This window comes from Oryzias melastigma, linkage group LG23, assembly GCF_002922805.2.
Source record: "Oryzias melastigma strain HK-1 linkage group LG23, ASM292280v2, whole genome shotgun sequence".
Taxonomy (NCBI): Eukaryota; Metazoa; Chordata; class Actinopteri; order Beloniformes; family Adrianichthyidae; genus Oryzias; species Oryzias melastigma.
In genome coordinates, this window is record NC_050534.1 from 2,710,060 (window position 1) to 2,730,933 (window position 20,874).

Sequence of the window (20,874 nt, forward strand, 5' to 3'; positions counted from 1 at the left end):
CTGCATCAGTGCACATTCGGGGGCTGGTTTCAATGGGGGTTCTATTTAAACGCGCGTAGCAGAATATCGGACTTCTACTGGCGTTTACATGGTGTTACATCCTGCTGCTGCAGCCTGGCATTCTCATCTAACAAGTTCCCTTTGGCTCACCTGGCAGGTGTGGCCAATCTGCCTTGATTGGCAGATAGTGTCCATTTAAGCCAGAGGCAGCCACACCAAGCCAGGCAGGGAGCAGAGCAGCAGGCTGGGTGGTGGTTTGTGTGGTGTTGGTTTGGTGATTGGTTTTTGACATTTGTTACTTTTCGTCCTCAGCAATCTTAGATTGCTGGGTTTTGTTATGTTAGTTTGGGGTTGGGCCTTGGTAGTTCTGATTTGCGGGCTTTGTTTAACTTCTGTTCATTAGGTAGTTTTCTTAGGCAGCCCTTAGCAGGGAGCTGCTGACTCCGATGGTTGTCATGACTGGGTCAGCAGTCTCCCTGACTTCTTTTTCTTTTGGCCAAGGTTCCAACTCCATTTTGGATTGTTCTTTTAACCTTAACCACAAATTTCTCTGCTTTATTTCAGGACACAGGTTTCTGTTTATTTTAATAAACTGTGTTCCTTTTATGTTTGGTGTCCGGTTGATGTTATTGTCCCCAGACCCCTAGACTCCGGGCCAGTTAATCAGTGGGGATGTAACACATGGACTGGAATGCGCGCCGACACAGCCGGTGTGTGAACCTTAAGTCACAGACCCGCGCAGGTGCGAGCCAAGCTCAGGATCACATGTTTGACAGGCGGGAGCAGCAGATCGCCGCACGGGGCGGGCTACAGGTTTGAGGCTCGGAGCTTGAGGAGTTCTGATTTAATAGGAACGGTCAGCATGTCAAAAAACGTATTCCTCAACATCATATCTGTGTTCATTTTAAGAAAGACTTCCACAGACGGAGCTGGTAGCTCCTCCTACACGTGGCGCAGCGACAGAAACACATTTTTTGACAAGCCGCGAGCAGCAAGTTCCCCGCGCGGGGCACGAGAATTTGTCACGCGAATCGCGTTTGGTGCTTTATGGCTCCTCCTCCGCCCAGCTGACTGGAGGAATGAAAGAATGAGGGAGGAGGTACTGGACAGCCCGCTGATGTCCCGCCTCCAGAGCCATATACCTCACTGTGATTGGTTCATTCAGCTCGGCACTCAGCAAGTGTTTTTCATATCAGCTTTGCGGGCCGCGCCATCATTAATCTTTCATATGAAGACGCGGGCCGCAAATAATTATCCCGCGGGCCGCGAATTTGAGACCCCTGCTTGAGGGCATGTGTCAAAGTCAAGGCCCAGGGGCCGGATATGGCCCTCCGGGTAATTCTATCCGGCCCTCCAAATTTTATTTAATGGTCCAATGTTATCTTGCCCTTATTTCTAACTTTTACAATTTTGACAATATTTTTATGGAGGGTAAAATATTGAAAGTTATTTAAGGTTTAAGTTGATTTATTCTGGAATAATATTCCTGCGTTTTATTATTCAGAATTATATTGAAAAGTTTAGTTATGTTTTAAAAATTGGCATTCTGCTAGCTTTGACTATTTTGGCACTTACCAAGAGTTATGGTTAGTTTGGAGTTTAGCTAATTTTCAGCTACATTAATCTAGGATTTTTTTAGGCCGTTTTGGAGTTAGGGTAATATTTACATGCTACCTGTTTTGGCTATTTTAGGCTTTTTTGTTTTTTTAGGCTATTTTGATGTTTAGCATATTTTTTAAATATGAGCTAGCTTTTTTTTGGCTAGCGTTGTTAAGGGATGAGGAGGACAACCCAAAACAGAGCAAACACAGGTCACAATTAAAGTGTTTATTAGGAAGGTAGAATATTTGAGTGGGCCGCCAGATGCACAGGTGAGCCTGAAAGTCAGATAAAGAGAGTTATTTAGAGATCCTGGTTCCACGCTTGGGGTGATGGTGATCTCTTACTTAGAACTCCAGAAGCAGACGTGAGAGAAGAGCCTTTGAAGCGTCCGAGTGCAGGGCGGATGGCGTCAGGAATGATGGAAGATTCCTCCACTGCTGCGGTGTACAGGAGGAGAATCCACCGGAGGGTGAAGACCAGTGTTGGGGCAGCTTTACTCCGTGTTGAGATGAGGGAACTGGAAACGTCACGCCTCTTCAGGATGGAAACGGAGGAGGAAAAACCAGGGCAGAAAAACTCCAGACAGGGGACAGGCTTAAACTCGTTACCAGGCCAGAAAAGGGTCAAAAACATGAAAAGACTAGAAGTGCAAGGATTGTTACTAGCTGGAACGTGACTGATTCAACGAACTGGCAGGGTGGATGTGAAACTGAGGACCTTAAATAGTGTGAACACCAGCTGGAGCACAATGGGAGCTTAATCAGCACAGGTGAGTGAGATTAGGGTGGAGGAAGGAAGGGAGGGGTGAAGGAGCAGAGCAGAACCATGACAAGCGTACTTTTTTAAAAAGTTTTTTGGGGCTAATTTGGCATTTAGCTAACATTTTAACTGGCTATCAGGTTCAGAGTTTTCCACTATCAGCTTCAGCGTTTTTAGCTATCAATTTCAGCATCTTAATTATGAACACTACCATTTTCAGCTGCCAAATTCAGCTTACAGCATTCACTTATGTTAAAAAGTAACGTTTTTAAAGTATTAAAAATGTAGTTATAGTGTGTCCATTAAATGTTTATCCTGTTCAGCCCGCAATCTAAGGTGTGTTTTGGATTTTTGGCCTCTTGTGCGGTAGAATTCATCACCCCTGCTTTAGGGATTCCGTAGCAGTAAAGACCTATACTCCTCCACACCAGCGAGTGGCGGTAAAGAGCCAGTAGATGTTTGCCAGTCACCAATAAACCACCGAAGAAGAAAGCGGCAACGTCATAAGCGGAAGCAAGATGGAGGACGGGAGAGGAGTTTGGACCAATTCTGTCCTGAAAGATGGTAAAACTTCAAATGACTTGCATACAAATGTGATTCTTGAGCGGGTTGGCGGCTCATCTGCTGCCGAGAGTCCAGTAATGCTCTTGTTTGTTTATTAAACCGGGTACCGGTGCCTGAGAAATAACTAACGTCCACGGAGGGTGCTGGTGGTGTAGACTTGCCAGCTGGCAGGTGGGCGAGTCGACTTGCGGATGATACCTCCCCTTTATATATATATAACCTGAATCAAATGCTAATCGAATGTTCTCTGCTCTGCAGATAATTATCGACATTTCCAAAACCTCTGGCTTAACGCTAAATAATTCAATGAGCAAAACATCTGTGACATCCTGATTCAGACGGAAGTAATTTAACTTGGTTTATTCAATCAAATTTAAAGATAAACTCACAAGAACACTGATAATTTGACAAATTATTTAAAAAAGCAACCATAAACTACTGTTGACAGGATGCTTTCACTTCACTTGGAAGAATCACTCTTTATATTTGGTGATTGATCTTGTTGATCAGCCATGTTTGTGCGCTCCTCAAAAATGTCAGTGAAAACCGCTTCACGTTTAGTTCCACTTGCTCTTTAACTTTAATTCATAAACATTTTTTTAATTATTGATTATTTAAAATTTATAAAATGATTCAGAACCGTTTATGGATCATAATCGATGCATCTAAAAGTTGATTTTTCCCCCACCACTAACTGGAATAGCTTTATTCATAATTTAGATTGGAAAATGTGTCATTCAAAATCACTACATGGCTAAATTAATTCTTCATCGCCTCTTCTGGATCTGCTCACATTCAAGGACTTTCTGGAAAGATTTAAGCAGAAATATGATCAAGAACTTTTCTTTCAAATGGAAAACATTGTTTTTTGTTATTTTAAATAAAATTAAAAGCACATTTTTATTTTATAATAAATGTATTGATCATAATAGCAAAATATTACGATCACAAATGTAAATACAGAAGATTTTGATAACTTTACAACTATTTTGTTTTCTATATTGACCATATTTAACTAATTGAAAATGTTTAAAAACATTCCATATTTGTACAGGTTATTGTTTGTCTGAATGTCCACCTTTAAACATACCCTTAAATCTGTTCATATTGTTCTTTACTGACTGTATACACTTTCTTTAATTTAAAAAAGAAAAGTCTGATTTAAAACCCAGCTGCCTGGTGGGCGGAGTCTGACTGTCCGCTTTTCTTCAGACTGTTACGCTGAGTTCGTGGTGGACGACTTTGACGTGAAGACGTACGCCGCGCAGGTCATCCAGCACGCCGTGATCGCGGAGCAGCTGGGCGGGCTCGCACAGGGCATCAGCCGGCTGGACAAGGAGCTGCACGGACAGGTCACGACCCGGAAGTGATGGTTCACATCACTCGTGTGACACTCTTATTAACACCTGTGCTTATGTAGGGATATAAATGGTTGAAATTAAGAGGTGCAGGGAAATAAAAAGACGTGAGACTGAACACTAAATTTAATCCATGAAACAACAAAAACTAAATCATCTATCTTCAGAACCAGCGGAATTATTTTGGGGTTCCTGGAACCAACCCAGTTATGGTTAGGTGACGGGATACAACCTGAACAGGTTGCCAGTTTGCTACAGGCCAGCTACATAATAATTATGAGAAAATATATACGCTGAGGAATGTGATTCCTGGTAGTTGGAGCTCATCCTCCGGTCTCCCTTCTCGGAAAGGGAAGCCAGCATCCCAGTCTGCCAGTCCAGACTCCCTGGAAAAGTCTGTGCCAGATAGGGCTGCTCTGATTAGTCGAGTAATCAACTATTAAAATAGTCGATGAGTAATTAATTTAATAGTCGATTAGTCGTTACTTCATATTTTATGGAGTCAGGGTGTAATAAAGTTGAAAGTTATGATGGAATTCCGCTAGCTTTTTGGACTATTTTGGAATTTATTAGGGATATTATTTTATGCTAATTTGAAGTTTAGCTAATATTTCAGCTACATGCTAGCTATTTTTTCTAATTTAGGGTTTTTCTCATTTTCTTCCGGCTAATTTGGAGTTTAGCCAATATTTCAGCAGCAAATTAGCTATTTCAGGAAATTTGGGTTTTTGTTTTTCAAGCTATTTTGGAGTTTTGCTATAATTTTAGCTACATGCTAGCTATTTTGGCTAATTTAGGATTTGTTTTGATTTTCTTTAGGCTAATTTGGAGTTTAGCTCAAATTTAGCTACATTCTAGCTGTTTTGGCTAATTTAGGATTGTTTAAAATTTTCAGGCTAACTGAGTTTGGCTATTCTTTCAGCTACATATTAGCTTTTTTTGTTAATTTAAGATTTTTTAAGGTTTTTAGGCTAACTTGAAGTTTAGCTAATCTTTCAGCTACATGCTAGCTGTTTCAGCTAATTAAGGAATTTCTTTTCAGTTTTTTAGGCTAATTTTGCATTTAACTAATATTTTAGCTGGCTATCAGCTGCAACATTCCTTTTAGCTATTAGTGTCAGCAATTTCAGGTATCAGCTTCAGCGCTTTTCTGTCCAAGATTTTGCTCGAAATTTTTGAAAACAACTATTAGTTGTCATGTGACTCTGGTTCTCTGTGATGATCTTTTTCATCTTTTTTCTGTTTCCGTGTTGATCTGGATTTCATTGTGTTTCCAGGTGGTTGCAAGACATGAGGACTTGCTGGCTCAGGCCACTGGGATCGAGTCTCTTGAAGGTGAAGAAAACAGTGATCCTGCACCCTTTACTCTTTTTATAAGAAATCAATCGAGTGAACTGTTCCAAAAAATATTTCCCCACGTTATTGACATCTAAATGAAAACAGCGAGGTGCAGTGGGAGTCACAGTGGGAGTGACTTCCTGTTGTTAAAGAGAATCTTTCAGAAGTTGATCCTGTTGTGATGAAGCTTCTAACAGACAAACATCCTCTCAGGAGTTCTTCAGATGATGCAGACCAGGATCGGGGCTCTGCAGGCGGCTGTAGACAGGTATTCACACCCAACAGACCTTTGCAGGTTTAGCTGCTTGTTTTTCAAAATAAAAGCTCATTGTGGGCTTTTATATTTGTCATAATGACAAATAAACATGCATATTTTTGCAGGATGAGGACCAAGATCGTGGACCCTTACAACAAGATTGTGGCCAGGATCACACAGTTAGCCAGACTGCAGGTAACTCGGTGTGCCTGATCTTCACATAAAGGCTTAAATGGAAGTTTTAAAGCTGCACTGCAGGATGTCTCTCTGAAGCTGCTCAGCTTTTCTCCCAAAACTCTGCAAGGACCGAGCTGAACAAACTCCAAAATTGTGCTGTATGGCGTCGTTCTTATCCTCCCAGAAACAACAGATTTCTGTGTAGAACGAGTCGTAGAACTGTGTTTAAATAGCTGTTTTCCTCCCTTCATTTAGTTATAGACGGTCCACGTTCGTAAAACGCAAACATTGATTATTCGCTGTGATCAGCCAATCAGGACACAGTTGGATTTAGGGGTGTAACGGATCACAAAACTCACGGTTTTAGGGTCACGGTTCGGATCATTTCAGTGAAAAGTGAAAGAAAAAACAAGAAGATAAAAACCTAAAATTACTCTTTTGATCAGCTTTAAAACATATATTTGAGAAAACATGTATAAAGTACTTCTATGGAGGGATTTTTGTGCCACCATATTGCAAGCAAAAGTTTTGAGTTCAAAGTTTTTTAAACAAAATGCAAAGTGTTGAGAAGATAAATCATAATTTACAATAAAAAATATTTAATATTTGCTTTCAAAAAAATTTTTTTATTCCAAAAATTATTTTGCGTTTGCAAACTTTTTTTTCTTTAAAAAAAAATATTTTTGCAATTGCAGCACATTCGTTTTTAAAGTGGGCATACCATGATTTCCTTCAGTCTTTCAGAGTAAACTGTATCCACGTACCGGTATACTATCATATATTCCTTTCAAAACACTAAAAAATAAATTATTCATGAAATATGAGTCATTATTTTGGACCATTTTAATACCTGGAAGTAAAACGACTTGATCTCTGAGGCTCCGCCTTTCGGTCCTTGTCGGTCCCGCCCATTTCACAATCTCATCTTAAATGAAAAAGTTCAAATTAAACTTTCATTATTTTTGGCATTAACTGTAGTATTGAAACTAACATTTAAATATTTCATATAATGATTATTATCCGTAGTGCATATGCAGGCGAGGCGCTGCCACGCCCCCTTTTCCTGGTGATTTTTGATCCTTTTGGCTTGCCGTACCGCCTTCCCCTGACAGAATGCCTCTGTTGCTGGACTGCTGCTGCTCTTCACTGGGAGATCTGAACTCAGACATGGAGACTTGTACCGATGCTTTTATGGAGCTCTTCAATATAAATAAACCTGATCTCTCATCATCCATGTCCTCCATGACGAGTTTGAGAAAAGTTTTTGACAGAATCTCTTCCCACAAGTGTCTGGAGCTTTACCTAAACAGACGTCAAAGTGTGAGCCGATCCGTGGTACTGATCCGGTACACCCCTAGTTGGAACGTCAGCGAGGAAAACAGCAGCTTTGAGTCTACTTCCTCCCTGCAGCTGGTCTTCCTAAGCAGACGCTGCTCTTGGGTCCAGATCTTCTGCTTGATCGACCTCCTGACCCTCGGCTGGTGTCTCAGCTCTGATCTGTTTGTGCTGCAGGTGGCCTGCGACCTGCTGAGGAGGATCATTCGGATCTTGTACCTCAGCAAGAGGCTCCAGGGGCAGCTGCAGGGCGGCAGCAGGGAGATCACCAAGGCGGCTCAGAGCCTCCATGAGCTGGGTAAGTCTGAAGCCTTCAGCTGAAACAGAAAACACTCAACATGGCTGTGGCAAAACGGGAAAGAGAGGACACACGGCATTCTGGGAAGTATGATGCCCAATAAAAGGGCACAATGATGATATCTTTTTTTAAATCAATTTTTTAAATGATTTGTTTGTACAGTAACTATGGGTTTCACTTCTGTTTGGTTGGTCTGTGTCCAGGTTTAACCCTCGTGCTCTCTTATGGGTCCAGATGACCCACTGTTGATGTAAACATGCCTAGGATAGTTCAAGGGTTACAGACAACATGTCATGTGTGACAAAACCATGGCACACAAACATTTTAGCAGACTGCAGTGACAAATGTACCAAGTAAAACTAAAATTGGACAAATTAAATGTAACAGCTACACGCTGTTCTGGTTTGTGGTTTGAATGTCATTCTTGAACATTGGACCGATGAATTTCCTGACACTGAATATTATTTTTTATAAACCCAATGACACCACCACCTTTTAGAAGACACCCTGGTGGTAAGGTTTCATTAGAACTGGACGCTCACCTTATGATGGGAGTTAAATTAAGCTATATGTGTCTATCTTAGTGAAGCTCCTCCTCAATTATGAGTGTAGGAGCTGAAAAAACACGAAATATTAGTTTAAAGCTAAAAACACACTGGGGATATGTTTTTGAACACGCCTTTTTGAACACGCCTTATGGTGTTCACGCTGGACTGTTGGTACCTGTTGCTAGCACATGTACCTACTGTTGGAAGAGGCTGTCAATCTGGTGAATCTTTCTCAGACTTTTTCCTTCTTCAATTGTTTTTGATTTAGTTGTGTAAGAGGATCCCAAATAGACAGCAGACATTCAGACATCAGTGTGACCTTTGGCCTTCATCTGCCCAGCAGCACTTATCCACACCTCCCATAACAATCCTCACTGAACACAGCATAGCAGCCTGACAGGGACAAGTGTTCAGACCCTGAACAGCTCCTGACCCTCTACGATTAACAGAACACTTCTCAGGTTAAGGAGTTCTGATTAGGCTGACGTGATATGAGGATGTTTCATAACGTCCAGTCTAAAGCTAATCCACGCTCTAGTGAACACGTGTGAAAGTCGAGGCCCGAGGGCCCGATCCGGCCCTCCAGGTAATTTTATTTTGTTATTAATGGCCTGATGTTATCTTACACTTATTTCTAACTAGTATAATTCTGACAAAATTAAATTTTAATGGAGGGTAAAATATTGAAGTTTTTTAAGGTTTAAATTGATTTATTCTGGAATAATAATCCTCCCTTTTTATTACTCATAATTATGTTAAAAAGTTACAGTTTTAACATTTTTAAAATTGCAATTATGTTAGCTTTTTCCAGTATTTTGGCGTATACTAAGATTTTTTAGGCTTTTTTGAAGTTTAGCTAATATTTCAGCTACATGCTAGCTGTTTTGCTAATTTAGACTCTTTTTTTGTCCATTATGGAAATTAGCTAATAGCGGCTGAGTGGCTCAGTGGGCTAGGTGAAGGGCTGACACCCAGGAGCCCTGGGTTCGATTCCAGGGTTGTCCACTGATCCCCACCCAGATTGGGTCCTTAGGCAAGACCCTTGACACTGCTGCCTAACTGGGTCCCTGTGCCCCTCAAGTACAGGGTTGTGTCAGGAAGGGCATCCTACGTAAAAACTCTGCCAAATCACTGATGTGAATCAGTCGGTGCTGTTATGCTGTGGCGACCCTGAAAGGGATAAGCTGAAAGGTGAACAACATTGGAATTTAGCTAATATTTCAGCTAAATGCTAGCTGTTTCGGCTAATTTAGGCTTTTTTTTTTTTTTTGGGAATTAAGCTAAAATATCAGCTAAATCAGTGGTCCCCAACCACAATGATTTATTCGTTCTTCCGCGGCCCGGTGGTTTGGTGAGTTTAGCTAATATTTCAGCTACATGCTAGCTGTTTTGACTAACCTTAGTTTTATTTTTTTTATTTTTTTTAGGCTAATTTGGCATTTAGCTAATATTTTAGCAGGCTATTAACTTTATCATTTTCAGCTATCAGCCTCAGCATTTTTAGCTATCAATTTCAGCATCTTCAGCTATCAGCACTAGCATTTTTAGCGACCAAATTCATCTTACAGCATTCACACTAACGTTATTACTGATAATTCTATATTTGTCGTTCATAATTATGTTTAAAAGTTACAGTTTTAAAAATGTATTTTTAGAGTGTTCAATAAAGGTTTATCCTGTTCGGCCCACAACCTAAGGTGTGTTTTGGATTTTGGCTTCTTGTGTGATTGAGTTTGACACTCCTAATCTAAAGCAAACCCACATAATCAGTTTTGCCAACTAAAGCAGGTCAGAACTGGGATCTAGTGTTTTTCAGATCTCAGTTTCTTACCATTTTGTCTTGGCAGTTTAAGATGCTCAGATTGTTGTTTAGTGTCAGTGGGAATAAAAGGCTAAAGTTGGAGCTTCCAGACAGGTAAGGAAGGTGATGGATGAGGTGATGTTGGTGGAACAGATGAGGAAGAGTCCAGACAGAGCAGGCCTTGGCCCCTAAAGGTAGACGCTAAAAGGAAGCTGTGATTCATGTGTGTATGTGTCGTTTGTTGGATAAAATGTCAGCAGCTCCTCTCGAATGGTCCCAAGCGTACATCCCAATGAGGAGAAAAAGCATCAGTAAATATTTTTTATGGAAATGATGAAGATTCAATAAAACTAAATTGTTTCTGTTTTGAAAAAAATTCCACATTACATTAAGACACATTATATTAGCTTAGCGATCTTGTTAGCCATGCTAGTTAGCTGCTTTAAGTCACATGACCCAGACAGATGTGAACAGAGTCTTTCAAAATAAAACTTCCTTCATGATCAGAACATAAACGAAACGGAAATAATCAAAGTTAGTGCATTTATTTATTTATTATTATTATTCCTGTCTGGGGCCCGGTACCACGTGACCCACAGACCGGTGCCGGTCCACAGCCCGGGGTTGGGGACCACTTAGACCAGGTGTGGGCAAACTTTTATTCTTGTGGGCCAAATAAGGTTCCTGGTCAAACCAAGTGTAGATGCATGGAGCGTTATGGTAATTCACCTTATGAGAGAAAGAAAAAACATGGAATCTGGAGAAAAACGTGCTTTAATTTTGATTAAAAATAATATATATATGTATTAAAACAGAACATTTTAAGAGTTTTTCCTTTTGAAATTGGGACTTTTGTTTCCATTTTAGTGCCGATTGCATTGATAGATTAATTCGAAATAGGCAAGCTGGTGTTGAAAAGGACTGACTGACTGAAAATGGAAAAACAACCAAACTTCAGTTTTTGTTATCATTCATATTCTATGGAAAAGGACCAAGAAATCCCAATTTCTTCCCGGGTGTGTAAACTTCTGAGAACATCTGTACACTTCCATTAATTGTCTCTCCACCTGATTGGTGGCTTCGTTTTCCTTGTAGTTTCCACTCCCACCTGGATCTTGTTACTCTGCGTCCTGTTTGTGCAGACGTGTCTGCCTGGTCTCTGGCTCTTTGAAGTTGCCTTTCATGTTTCTTCTGTTCTTAGTCCTGGCGTCGCCCATGACGACATTACCCACCGCGTGCTCGTCTCCATCAGCAGAGACCACCCTCTTCATTCTGCTCTTCAGAACCTTCTGGAGCTTCTGCCTGGTGAAGGCGTAAAGCAGCGGGTGAAAGATGGTGGTCCCGTAAGCCATCACCAGAAAGCCCAGGCGCAGGTGAAGGGTCAGGTCGCTGGGTCCGGTGCTCAGGATGAAGATGTTGAGCAGAGTTATGGGAGTCCAGCATAGAAGGAAGGTGGAGATGATCAACAGGGACATCCTGAAGACTCGTCTCTGCCGCTCTCTTCTCTCGTGGTGCCGTCTCATGGCCCTTCTGAGTGCAATGATGACGGACACCGATGTCTGCATGCCTAAAGGAGCGCTTGCTTCTGCCCGGACCCCCGAGCTGCTGCCGGCTGTGGAGGCAGTGCTGACGGTGTTTTTACTCTTTTTCTTCTTTTTCCCTAAGTTGTGATGGAAGTGCGTTCCAATGCGAATGTTCAAAGCTCCCAGGATCTTGTAGTAAGTCACTAACATTGCCATGGCCGTGAAGAAAAAAATAGGGATCTGCGCGAGCAGGTGATAGTACAGCCCCGTATGGTATTTGTTTGGATGATCCACAGCCACCACCGCAGTCTGGTTTACTCCAGAACCCACGAAGAAGCCCACCTCTATGAATGGAACCAAAAAGCTGAGGCATGAAAGAGCCCAAATGACCGCCAGCAGAGCCACAGCGCGGCCTAGCGTTAGGACGCGGTTCGCAGGCCGCACGGAGATGTCGTAGCGGTCCACGGTGATGGCCAGCACGTTGGCAGCCGTTGCTACGCTTGCAAATGAGACGCACGCCTCGTGGAAGCAGCAGATGGTGTCTGTGCCGGCCCCCATAGGAAGGAGAATCATCACCACGGTCAGCGGGATGCAGCAGATGCACACCTGAAAACCCAGACCAGCACAGTCAGTATTTCAAAACTGTAGAGATGTACCGTCAAAGTACACTCCCTATGACTATTTTTATAAAAAAAAAAAAAAAAAAAGTTCCCAGTAGTGTTTTAATTATGATTATGTTTTTAACCAAAATCCCACAACCTTAATGTCTTACAAAACCATTTTTCATGTTGATCTGAAGCCTCTGTTTCCAAAATCTCCTCTGAGGGGGCGTGGCTTTTGGAGCTCCACTCCTGATTTCCTCCCTGTCTGATTATGATCGCTCTGTGTCTTGCTTGCATAAATCTTCACTAAAACATCCATCAGTCTGGGTAATGTCCAGCCGTATGGTTCTGATCCGGATGTCAGCTGGACGAGGAAGTGAAGATCTTCATGGACAGAACTTCCTCCAAAATCCTGATTCTTTCTCCTTCCAGTTCACCAAAGACTCTTTTAGCTAATTCTCCAATGTTTATTGACTGTGATCAATACATTCAATCATTGGTTTCTCAGAGTTCTTGATAAAATAATCAAAGCTAACATCAAAATGCTCTTTCATTGATTTACAATCCTTTCCAACTGCGGTCAAATGAGCCGCCGTTCACATTTCCGTGGTCACATCAAGAAGCTCCGTGGAGTCTGGTGGAGATTTTCCAGCGTTCTCAGTCCTGCTACCGTAAGTATTGGATGAAACTCACACCAAAAATCCAGTGATGCTGATTTGACCACAGAAATGTGAACGGCGGCTCATTTGACTGCAGTCAATGTGAAGATACCATCTTCTCTTCTCCAGAACCTGAACTAGAGGAACAGATGAGGGTTTAGTGCATGTGCAGCAGAGCTGTTGATGGAAAGAAGATCATTCATTCAAACAGAGTCTGTCCAAGACAGTTTGGTTGATTTAAAAGGAGAAATACTCGGAAATGAAAAAACAAAAGGATTTCTTATTACATTTGTTCTCTTACATAAGAAAAATGACACACAGACATGTTAGAAACATGATTTTCATCGATTTACATCTTTAAAGATGTTGGTCTCAGTCCTGTAATACTACAACAGTATTAGTCCCTTATTCCACCATGATCAATCCAGTTCTGGTTCAGACCTAAGTTTGACTCTCCACTGGCTGTGTACCAATTCCTGCTTTCTGTGGGCCAAAATACTAAAACTTAATTTAAAACTAACTTATCTTAAGTACATCAGTTTTTAAACCCATTTTAACCCAACATCCCCTTTTTCCTTGATAAGAATCACAAGGTACACCAGCGACCAAAAATGACAGAGACCCTCTGAAGTTTGTATTAATAAAATACCTTTCCTGCTCTTTTTTTAAATAATAGTTTTAAGTGTTTTTTTTTATTTTTTTATTTTTTATTTTATTTTATTTTATTTTTTTTGTCTAAAATCAAAAAAAAAAAAATTGTACCAATTTTTTTTACCTATTTAGTTTTTGGTTAAATGTGTCTGGCCACTTAACCTTAATTTTTTAATTTAATTTTGTTTTTTCGTTTATTTAAACTGAACTTCATTCTTTTTTTTTTTTAAATGCTCGTAAATCTGAAATAGAATTAACTACTGTTGGGCTTAGTTTGGGTTCACCCTGGACAGATCGTTGATCTGTCACAGAGCGTCTACGCTCTCATCTTACGATTAAAATGCATGTGGAGATGAAAATATGATTTTCCACTTGAGGATGCTCAAGAACAGAACTTGTGAGGAGACAAAACGCTCATCAATGTTTGTAATTTCAGCTTAGGCACTTCCTCTCATTGCAGAGCTGACTCATGATGTGAAACTCAACTGACTTTGGCAGCTTCCTTGGAAAAAAAAACTTGAAAGTGGTTTGAATTTGCATCAAACTAGCAGCAATTTAATGTAGGTAGAGAAGGGTGTCAGCTATTTTTATGGCACAGTTCATAACCTCTGCTCTCCAGTGATGTCTGATTTGAGACCTTCAGTGGCTCCTTTACTGTAGATACTGCTTATAGTTTGTTTGGGTGTTAAACAGTAAACAAACAAACAAAAAGCTGAACTAAAGGAGTTCTCACCAGCAAATCCAGTACATGCAGGTTCATGGTGATGATGTTGGAGACAGAACTGATAAGGTTCTGCTGGAGACAGTACAGAACCAGCACGGTGAGGTTAGAACTTAGGCCCAGCACCATCTCCAGAATCAGAAATCCTGTAAGAGAAACCTCCCAAGAAACACAACACATCAGTCAGGTTTTTCATGTTATCTTCAGGTCTCATTGGTACCGATAGAGAAACAAAGCCATGGTGAATACCTGGAAGATGTTTGGTTTAACTGTCTCGGAGGACGCCGCCTCACTGCTGAAGGGGTCAAGGGTGTCAAACTCGGTCATGTTGTCCATGTTGTCGTGGAGACGTGTGTTTTACTGAAGGCCTGCAGTGTGAAGGAAAATGTTGAGGAGTGAAGCCAGTGCTGTTTTTCAGTCCAGCTGCTTTCTATGGTGGTAGTTTTAGAGCCGTACACGGACAGTGACATCAAGGTCAGAACTTAGTTATGAAGGTCTGTTTAGAATGTGGCTGCCACCTCAACCGTATCAATGAATGAATGATAAGAATGCAGCCTTTGTGCCAGCAGAAAGGACGGACCATGCTTTGTGTTAATCCAAAGTGTTCTGCATATTTTCCATGGAGCTGTGGAGGAAAGGCTCTGTTAATGAGTTATGGATGGGATTTTATCAACAAAAAGCACAGATATTCTCTCCTGAGTTTGATTTAGATCTCAAGAACAAATCTTATCCTAAAAATGGGAATCTTTATGTTTAAAAGATAAAAAAGACTAAAATAAATGTAACTTAAAAAATTTTCATTACATGCGTGAATGCTAGTGTGAATGCTTTTTGCTGAAAGTAGTCACTGAAGATTCTGTAGCTTTTTGCTGAGGATGGTGACACAATTTACTTTAATTGCTAAAGGGATTTGCTGAAAATACAAAAACTATTTGCAAAATGTTAAATTTGCTAAAAGACTGGAAATGTTGTTAAAGAAATATAAAAGAGCGCTGAAGTTGACCTAAATTTCTGAAAAATTTGTAGTAAAATTGCTTTAAAATCCCTAATACATGCCAATTTTGTAAACGTATTTAGTGTGTTGCTTAAATATGAACTTAACTCTAAAATAGCCTAAAATTCCTCAGTAAAGTAAATTAGTCCAAAACGTTAGCATCTTGCTAAAATAGAAGCTACATTCTAAATTAACCTAAAAAAATCCCTGAAGGTCACAAATTAGCCAAAAATGTTTTTATGTTGCTAAAAAATACGCTAAATTCTAAATTATCCTAAAAAAATATCCCAGTAGATAACAAATTAGCCAAAACGTTAGCATGTTGCTAAAATATTAAGTGAACTCCAATATTTTTGAAAATTACTATAAAAGATGAAAACATTGCTCATGAATATAATTAAAGATTTGTTGCTAATCTACTTCAAATTTTGAAATCTGAAGACTTTCTCATTCATTTCCTATTGGACATATTTTGCTTAATGTTTCAAAAACTATAAAGTTTATAAATACCAAATATACAAGCAGTAATGTCGTGAACGAGCTAAACGTTTTGATACCAAGATTGCTGAAATCACTGAGTTTTTCGTGCTGAAAAACGTACAGAAATGAGCAGGAGAATCACTATAGTGTGAATACTTCGTAAGCATTGACACGATAAATATAACAAATATGGACCATTAAAGCTCAGAAACACTTGGACAAGGATAGATGAGGATGACAATAATAAACCATTCACTGACCCCTTCAGACACCTTTAATTTATCACTACACACTCAATATTAACCGTAAGGGGACAAACTCTGTAAATGAATGTAGAATTTTTGCTCCTATTGATAGTTTTAACACTAGCTGTGTGTAATACTGTAGTCAAAACTGCCCGTAATGGTGGAAAGTGTGGATGAAAAACTGGAAAACCTGTACGGGTCACACCAATGCCCCGCAGACACGTACAGATTTTTGTGCATCCCTTGCACCCAGCTTGAGTGTTAGAAATGAGGAATTTATGTAAGCCTCGTTTTGACTGAGTGGTGCGATACGGTCCAGTATTTTTAGCGTTTCCATTGTAAAATGGACCCATTAAACAGTTCTGACCCGTACCTCTTGTGGCCCCCGATTGGCTGTAGGTCCATAGAAAAATGGAACGGACGGTTGGGGCGGAGTCACCCGTTTATTGGCAGAAAGTGATGACAACATAAGATAGCACCAATATAGCAATAAGCTAGTGTTTCCGTTTTCCTCTTTATGGCGGTATTCTCCTCAGCTTCCAGCGATCTTCTCTCCCACAAGATTAAATTCCTGTTCTACACAATGTACAAAAAGTAAAGCAAGAAAAAGACGAGCTGCTGATGACCTCCATTGTTGTTTTTCTAGTTGTTGCACTACAATGACGTAATGACACGCTAGCGGTCTACACCACGCATGCGCCGTGAAAACAAACTACTCAGAGGAAGCGAGGCTTAACTGAGTGGAAACGCTCGCCAAAATGAACTGGACCGGACCGGACCGTACCACTCGGTGGGAATCAGGCTTTAGAGCAGGGGTGTCCAAACTTTTCCCAAAGAGGGCCAGATTTGGTGAGATGGAAATGTGTGAGGACCAACCCATTTATCTGACATTGTTTTAGCTATTTTAGTAACACTACATTTAAATTAAATATTTAATGATCATTTTACTGCAGTGGTATACTTTTAATTTAATATGATAGAACAAATACATTTTAATATCTTCTTTTTTAACAAAATCCCTATCAATTTGCAATTTTTCACACATCAGCTAGCAACTCACAGATGTTACGTCTCGTCTATTGGTGCCTCTTCATGGTTAATATGAAAACGTAATTTAGACAACTACAATCACAACATATACACACAGTTTTTAGAAAATGCTAAAATTTTATTGGTTTTCTGCAAGGAGCCTGAGGGCTGTTGGATGTTTGAACGGGGGCCGCATTTGGCCCAAACGCCACACTTTGGACAGGCCTGCGTTAGAGTATAGGTTCTGTGGCGTCCTATGGGCACTTGCTTCTCACGTGTACAGCTTAAGCGTACAGCATTTGTGCATGGTCAGTAAGAAGCCAGTTTACTAACAATCGGAGTGCACGACAACATCACGGGCACATCACTATTCTTACAAATACTTCACGATACACTCCCCTACCACGTAAAGATCGTATGTTCCAATAATGTCCCTTAAGGCGGCCTTATGGGCCTCAAGTAAATTTCAAGTTACGCCTGTGCTCCCTTTAAGATGCAGTTGCTCCTTTCTCTGACCCTCCACGGCCCAGACAACCTGAAGACTCACAGCACCTAAATGAGTTAACCCTGTGAATAAGAGCTTACTGTGTGAATGTCACTGTCTTAATTTAAATAAATATGTCATCCATGACCTTCAAGAATGGTGTGTTCCATTAATATTCACAACTTTTCAAAACTAAGCAGAAGTACTGATATATTTTCTTAAGGATGGTCTCGATTACCTCTGATATGGAGTATAACCTGCCATAGTGTAATGCGAGTCTTTGACAGCTTGACTTACCTCCTGCCGATGCCCCCACCCATCTGTGGAGGATGGGCGTAGCCATCAGGTCCTCGACGGAGGAGATGGTCCCTCCTTAGCTTTGCCTTCGGCGGTCTGGATTTGGTCTTTGGAGCCGACTCCTCTAAAGGTTTGAGCTCAGTTTTCTGGACGCCGGCTCTGCTAAGGAGGCCACGCCCACCCATTCATGCTGGAGAGCGAGATTCGTACCCTGAACAAAGATGAATGCTTTCTTTCATGTGCTGCTTTTGCTCGTCATTGTTGTGTTGAAGCTGTCCAGAGATCCTCCCTCCTCCAGCTGCTGCGGTGCTGAAGTCACTTCAGCAGCTGGAAATTCACTCCGTAGATGATGCAGATGGCAGGAAGTCAGTTAGGAGCAAAGCTTTGATGTAGCATTAGGGTCCTGGGAACGCTGATTCATCTGTACGGATGCTACAGTCAGAGGATTCCTCCTCAAAGATGCTTCATTCACATCTTCTTCAGTATCCCTGAAGAGCCCGCTGAACTCCTCGGCCTTAAGATGTTTGATGGAAGCTGAAATAATATCAAAGACAAAATTCCATTTATACGTGCATGCTTGTATGTGCGTGTTTTTGTCCCTCTGTGATGGTTCATGTGGTGTTTGGCATCATGTGAGAGAGTGTTGCTTTATCTCTCTGCCTTCTCTGTAGAACATGGATCCCCAAACTTTTTCTTATGAGGTCCACATGACTGTTTTCTTCTCAGTCGGTTTGTAGGCTAACAGAGAAAGTGTCCTAAACGTAAATGTTTATATCTTTCCAGAATAACACACATTGCCAAATTTTAATAACTAATTTCTATAATCTTCACAGAAAAAAAATACTTCTTTGAAAAATGAAACCAATAAATACTCTATCCTCTCCTGTCATAGTTCAGACTCATGTTCTATGTGGGTCTAGATCGGGCAGATTAAGAAGAAAAGCACAATTACACGTCTCTGGTAGTGTTTGGGAGGCTGGGCCAAATACGGAGGAGGGCCGGATCCGGCCCGCGGGCCGTAGTATGGGGACCCCTGCTGTAGACGACACCATCTCTGTGGCCTTGTTGGAAGAGTGTCCGGCCAGAGACTAGAAGGAGCGGGGCTTCTTCTGTACTCCTGTCAGTAGCAAATACTAATACATACATGTACATATAGCAGTTGTTGCTTTTTATTTCTTTAAAAAATCACATACAGTATCAGTTGCACCTCTGGCCAAACTACACAAAAATCTAGTGATGCTCGATAACTTTTTACAACTGATACGATAACCAATATTTTTCAGCCTCTTATAGCTGATTTTGATACTATTATTTTTTTAAAATATTTGAGAAAAAAATATTTGCAAGTACAAAGTAAGAGTGTTTGACTCTTAAGCATTCTAACAAATTAGCAGAACTAGTTTTACCTGCAAATAAATTCAACAGGTTTAATAGCTTTTTCTGTCTGCCATACATCTGTAAATACAGGAAGTTCATTTCAATGGTCTGAACAGATGTTAAGACTTTATAATATAATAACATGTAAAGGAAATAGTTCAGTCTTAACCCTTTAACTACCAAAAAAAGAAAAAAAAAAATTTTTTTCTGCTGCTTATTGCCTTGGTACGGAGCCCCTAAAGGGACATCAAATTAAAAAAAAAATTGAAGTAAAAACTTTTTTTTTTCTGAAAATACTTTGTATTATAAAATAAATAATGCTCCATAAATTTTTTTTTATTTTTATTAAAATTAAAAAAAGTTCTGGTTAGTAACTGGTGCACACCAAATAGAAATGTAAAATTAAAAAATGTTCTGGTTACTAATTGTTACCACTTACTATCTGGTGCGCATCCATTATCAACCAAAATTCCTTTATTTTTTTTTCATTAAATTTTTTGAAGAAAAAAAAGTGTCCTTTTTCCTTTTTTTTCCCTTTCGGGGTTTCATACCTTTGGGGAATATAACACAATCAATATTTTTAAAAACATGTTTTCTAAATGTTTCCCACCGTTTGGTTGACAGGTAGTTAAAGGGTTAAAGTGAAAAAACTAAAATGTTAAAATGTTTTAACTTAAATGCAAAAAATAATAACTAAAAAGTTTTTACTGATGTGCAAAATAAATGATTGTTTGTAGAAATGAACTTTACAAAAACAGCCATTCAATCCTTTTACAAACCAGAATGACAAAAAGAAATAAACCATGATTACATTTAATAGCTTCAGGCTAATGCTACCTGTCGCTAGCTCCATCTTATTCTTTCCTCACATCGCGATGGTGAAATTTTAAACGGCTTGTGAGGTTTGTTTTGTTCCAGCTTGACATTTTCTCCATCCCCGTGACACTTCGGTCGAACTAATTTTGCGAGCAAGTTGTTAAAGTTAGCCCACACGGGCGAGTGCTAGCTGCGCTATACAGATCTCTGGCGCACTGCGCAGGCGTTGAGGCGTGACATCACATGCAACTAAAGCTTGGAGGACAAAGTTTTGACAACTAAATACAGAGTGAGGAGGTTTAAGCTTTTAATTATCGGTCCATTTTATTGGCAATTTGACCTATTTTAGCAAAATGTCCTCTATGGGCCGATAGACGAGTAAACCAGCATCACGTAAAATGTTAGAACTGTCAGTTAACAGGCATAACACAAAGTATTTTAGAGTTTTATTTAAAATACCAGATATTTTCTAACACACACTGGCTGATACAGAATGTTTACATCTTTTTTTTTAACTAAATAACACAAAGTCTATCTCTTTAAGAGTTAATGTCCCCCCATTACTGGAGCCTCTGCTCCAAACACCAGATGTTGTGTCAGCCAGAACTTTATCTCCACAAATCTTTCATTACGACTGTTATTACTGTCGAGTCTCTAACTAAAGGGAATGTACTTAAAACAGCTGAAGCATCAGTTCCAGCAGTTCACATTCACAAGCCTGGATGAGTTTGGTTGGATAAGTCTGAGCGGTTCTGCTGCGGTCTCTCTGAATGTTCGGCGAGGACGTCTTCATGAAGGTTTGGGTGTGTTGTGAGTTTACCTGTGTGGGGTGGTGGATCTGCTCCTCCAGCTTCGCGGTCGTGATGCTGCTGCAGCTCAGTCAGTCGTCTCTGCAGGACCTCATGTTGCTGCTCAGCCTCTGCTTCCTCTATGATGGGCTGGACTTCATCACCTGACCAC

The 20,874-nt window shown here is 40.4% G+C and overlaps 2 protein-coding genes and 1 long non-coding RNA gene across 5 annotated transcripts in view; 1 reads left to right on the forward strand and 2 right to left on the reverse strand.

Moving 5' to 3' along the window:
* cog5 (component of oligomeric golgi complex 5) overlaps positions 1-20,874 on the forward strand; it is a 41,816-nt gene that overhangs the window by 3,187 nt on the left and 17,755 nt on the right. Inside the window, exons 1-7 of one of the 2 annotated variants that reach the window (XM_024285748.2) lie at positions 1,877-2,371; positions 2,732-2,925; positions 4,138-4,277; positions 5,561-5,618; positions 5,835-5,889; positions 6,003-6,072; positions 7,567-7,687. In XM_024285748.2, coding sequence (XP_024141516.1) covers positions 2,880-2,925; positions 4,138-4,277; positions 5,561-5,618; positions 5,835-5,889; positions 6,003-6,072; positions 7,567-7,687 — 490 coding nt within the window. In that variant the 5' untranslated portion in view covers positions 1,877-2,371; positions 2,732-2,879. Of the gene's footprint in view, positions 1-1,876; positions 2,372-2,731; positions 2,926-4,137; positions 4,278-5,560; positions 5,619-5,834; positions 5,890-6,002; positions 6,073-7,566; positions 7,688-20,874 lie in introns of those variants that run through there. The other variant, XM_024285740.2, reaches the window with a different exon arrangement.
* Positions 1,813-2,087, reverse strand: LOC118598100. The gene is made up of 2 exons (XR_004947201.1): positions 1,947-2,087; positions 1,813-1,877 (listed from the first exon to the last, which is right to left on the reverse strand). It is a non-coding gene; the product is annotated as an uncharacterized LOC118598100 (long non-coding RNA).
* LOC112154660 (G-protein coupled receptor 22) lies at positions 10,795-20,861 on the reverse strand. Of its 2 annotated transcripts, XM_024285779.2 has the most exons (5): positions 20,735-20,861; positions 17,722-18,255; positions 14,442-14,560; positions 14,205-14,351; positions 10,795-12,165 (listed from the first exon to the last, which is right to left on the reverse strand). In XM_024285779.2, the coding sequence occupies exons 3-5, from the start codon at positions 14,526-14,528 to the stop codon at positions 11,155-11,157; spliced, it is 1,245 nt and encodes a 414-aa protein (XP_024141547.1). In that variant the 5' UTR covers positions 14,529-14,560; positions 17,722-18,255; positions 20,735-20,861; the 3' UTR covers positions 10,795-11,154. The 2 variants fall into 2 exon arrangements, with proteins under 2 accessions (XP_024141547.1, XP_036066219.1); XM_036210326.1 differs by lacking the exon at positions 20,735-20,861 and having other exon boundaries at positions 17,722-18,361.

Coding starts and splice junctions, on each gene's coding strand:
- LOC112154660 (XM_024285779.2), bottom strand. CDS start 14,528: ATGGACAACATGACCGAGTTTGACACCCTTGACCCCTTCAGCAGTGAG. Junction 14,352..14,441: donor TTAAACCAAACATCTTCCAG/GTATTCACCATG, acceptor GTTTCTTGGGAG/GTTTCTCTTACAGGATTTCT. Junction 12,166..14,204: donor TGCATGTACTGGATTTGCTG/GTGAGAACTCCT, acceptor CTGGGTTTTCAG/GTGTGCATCTGCTGCATCCC.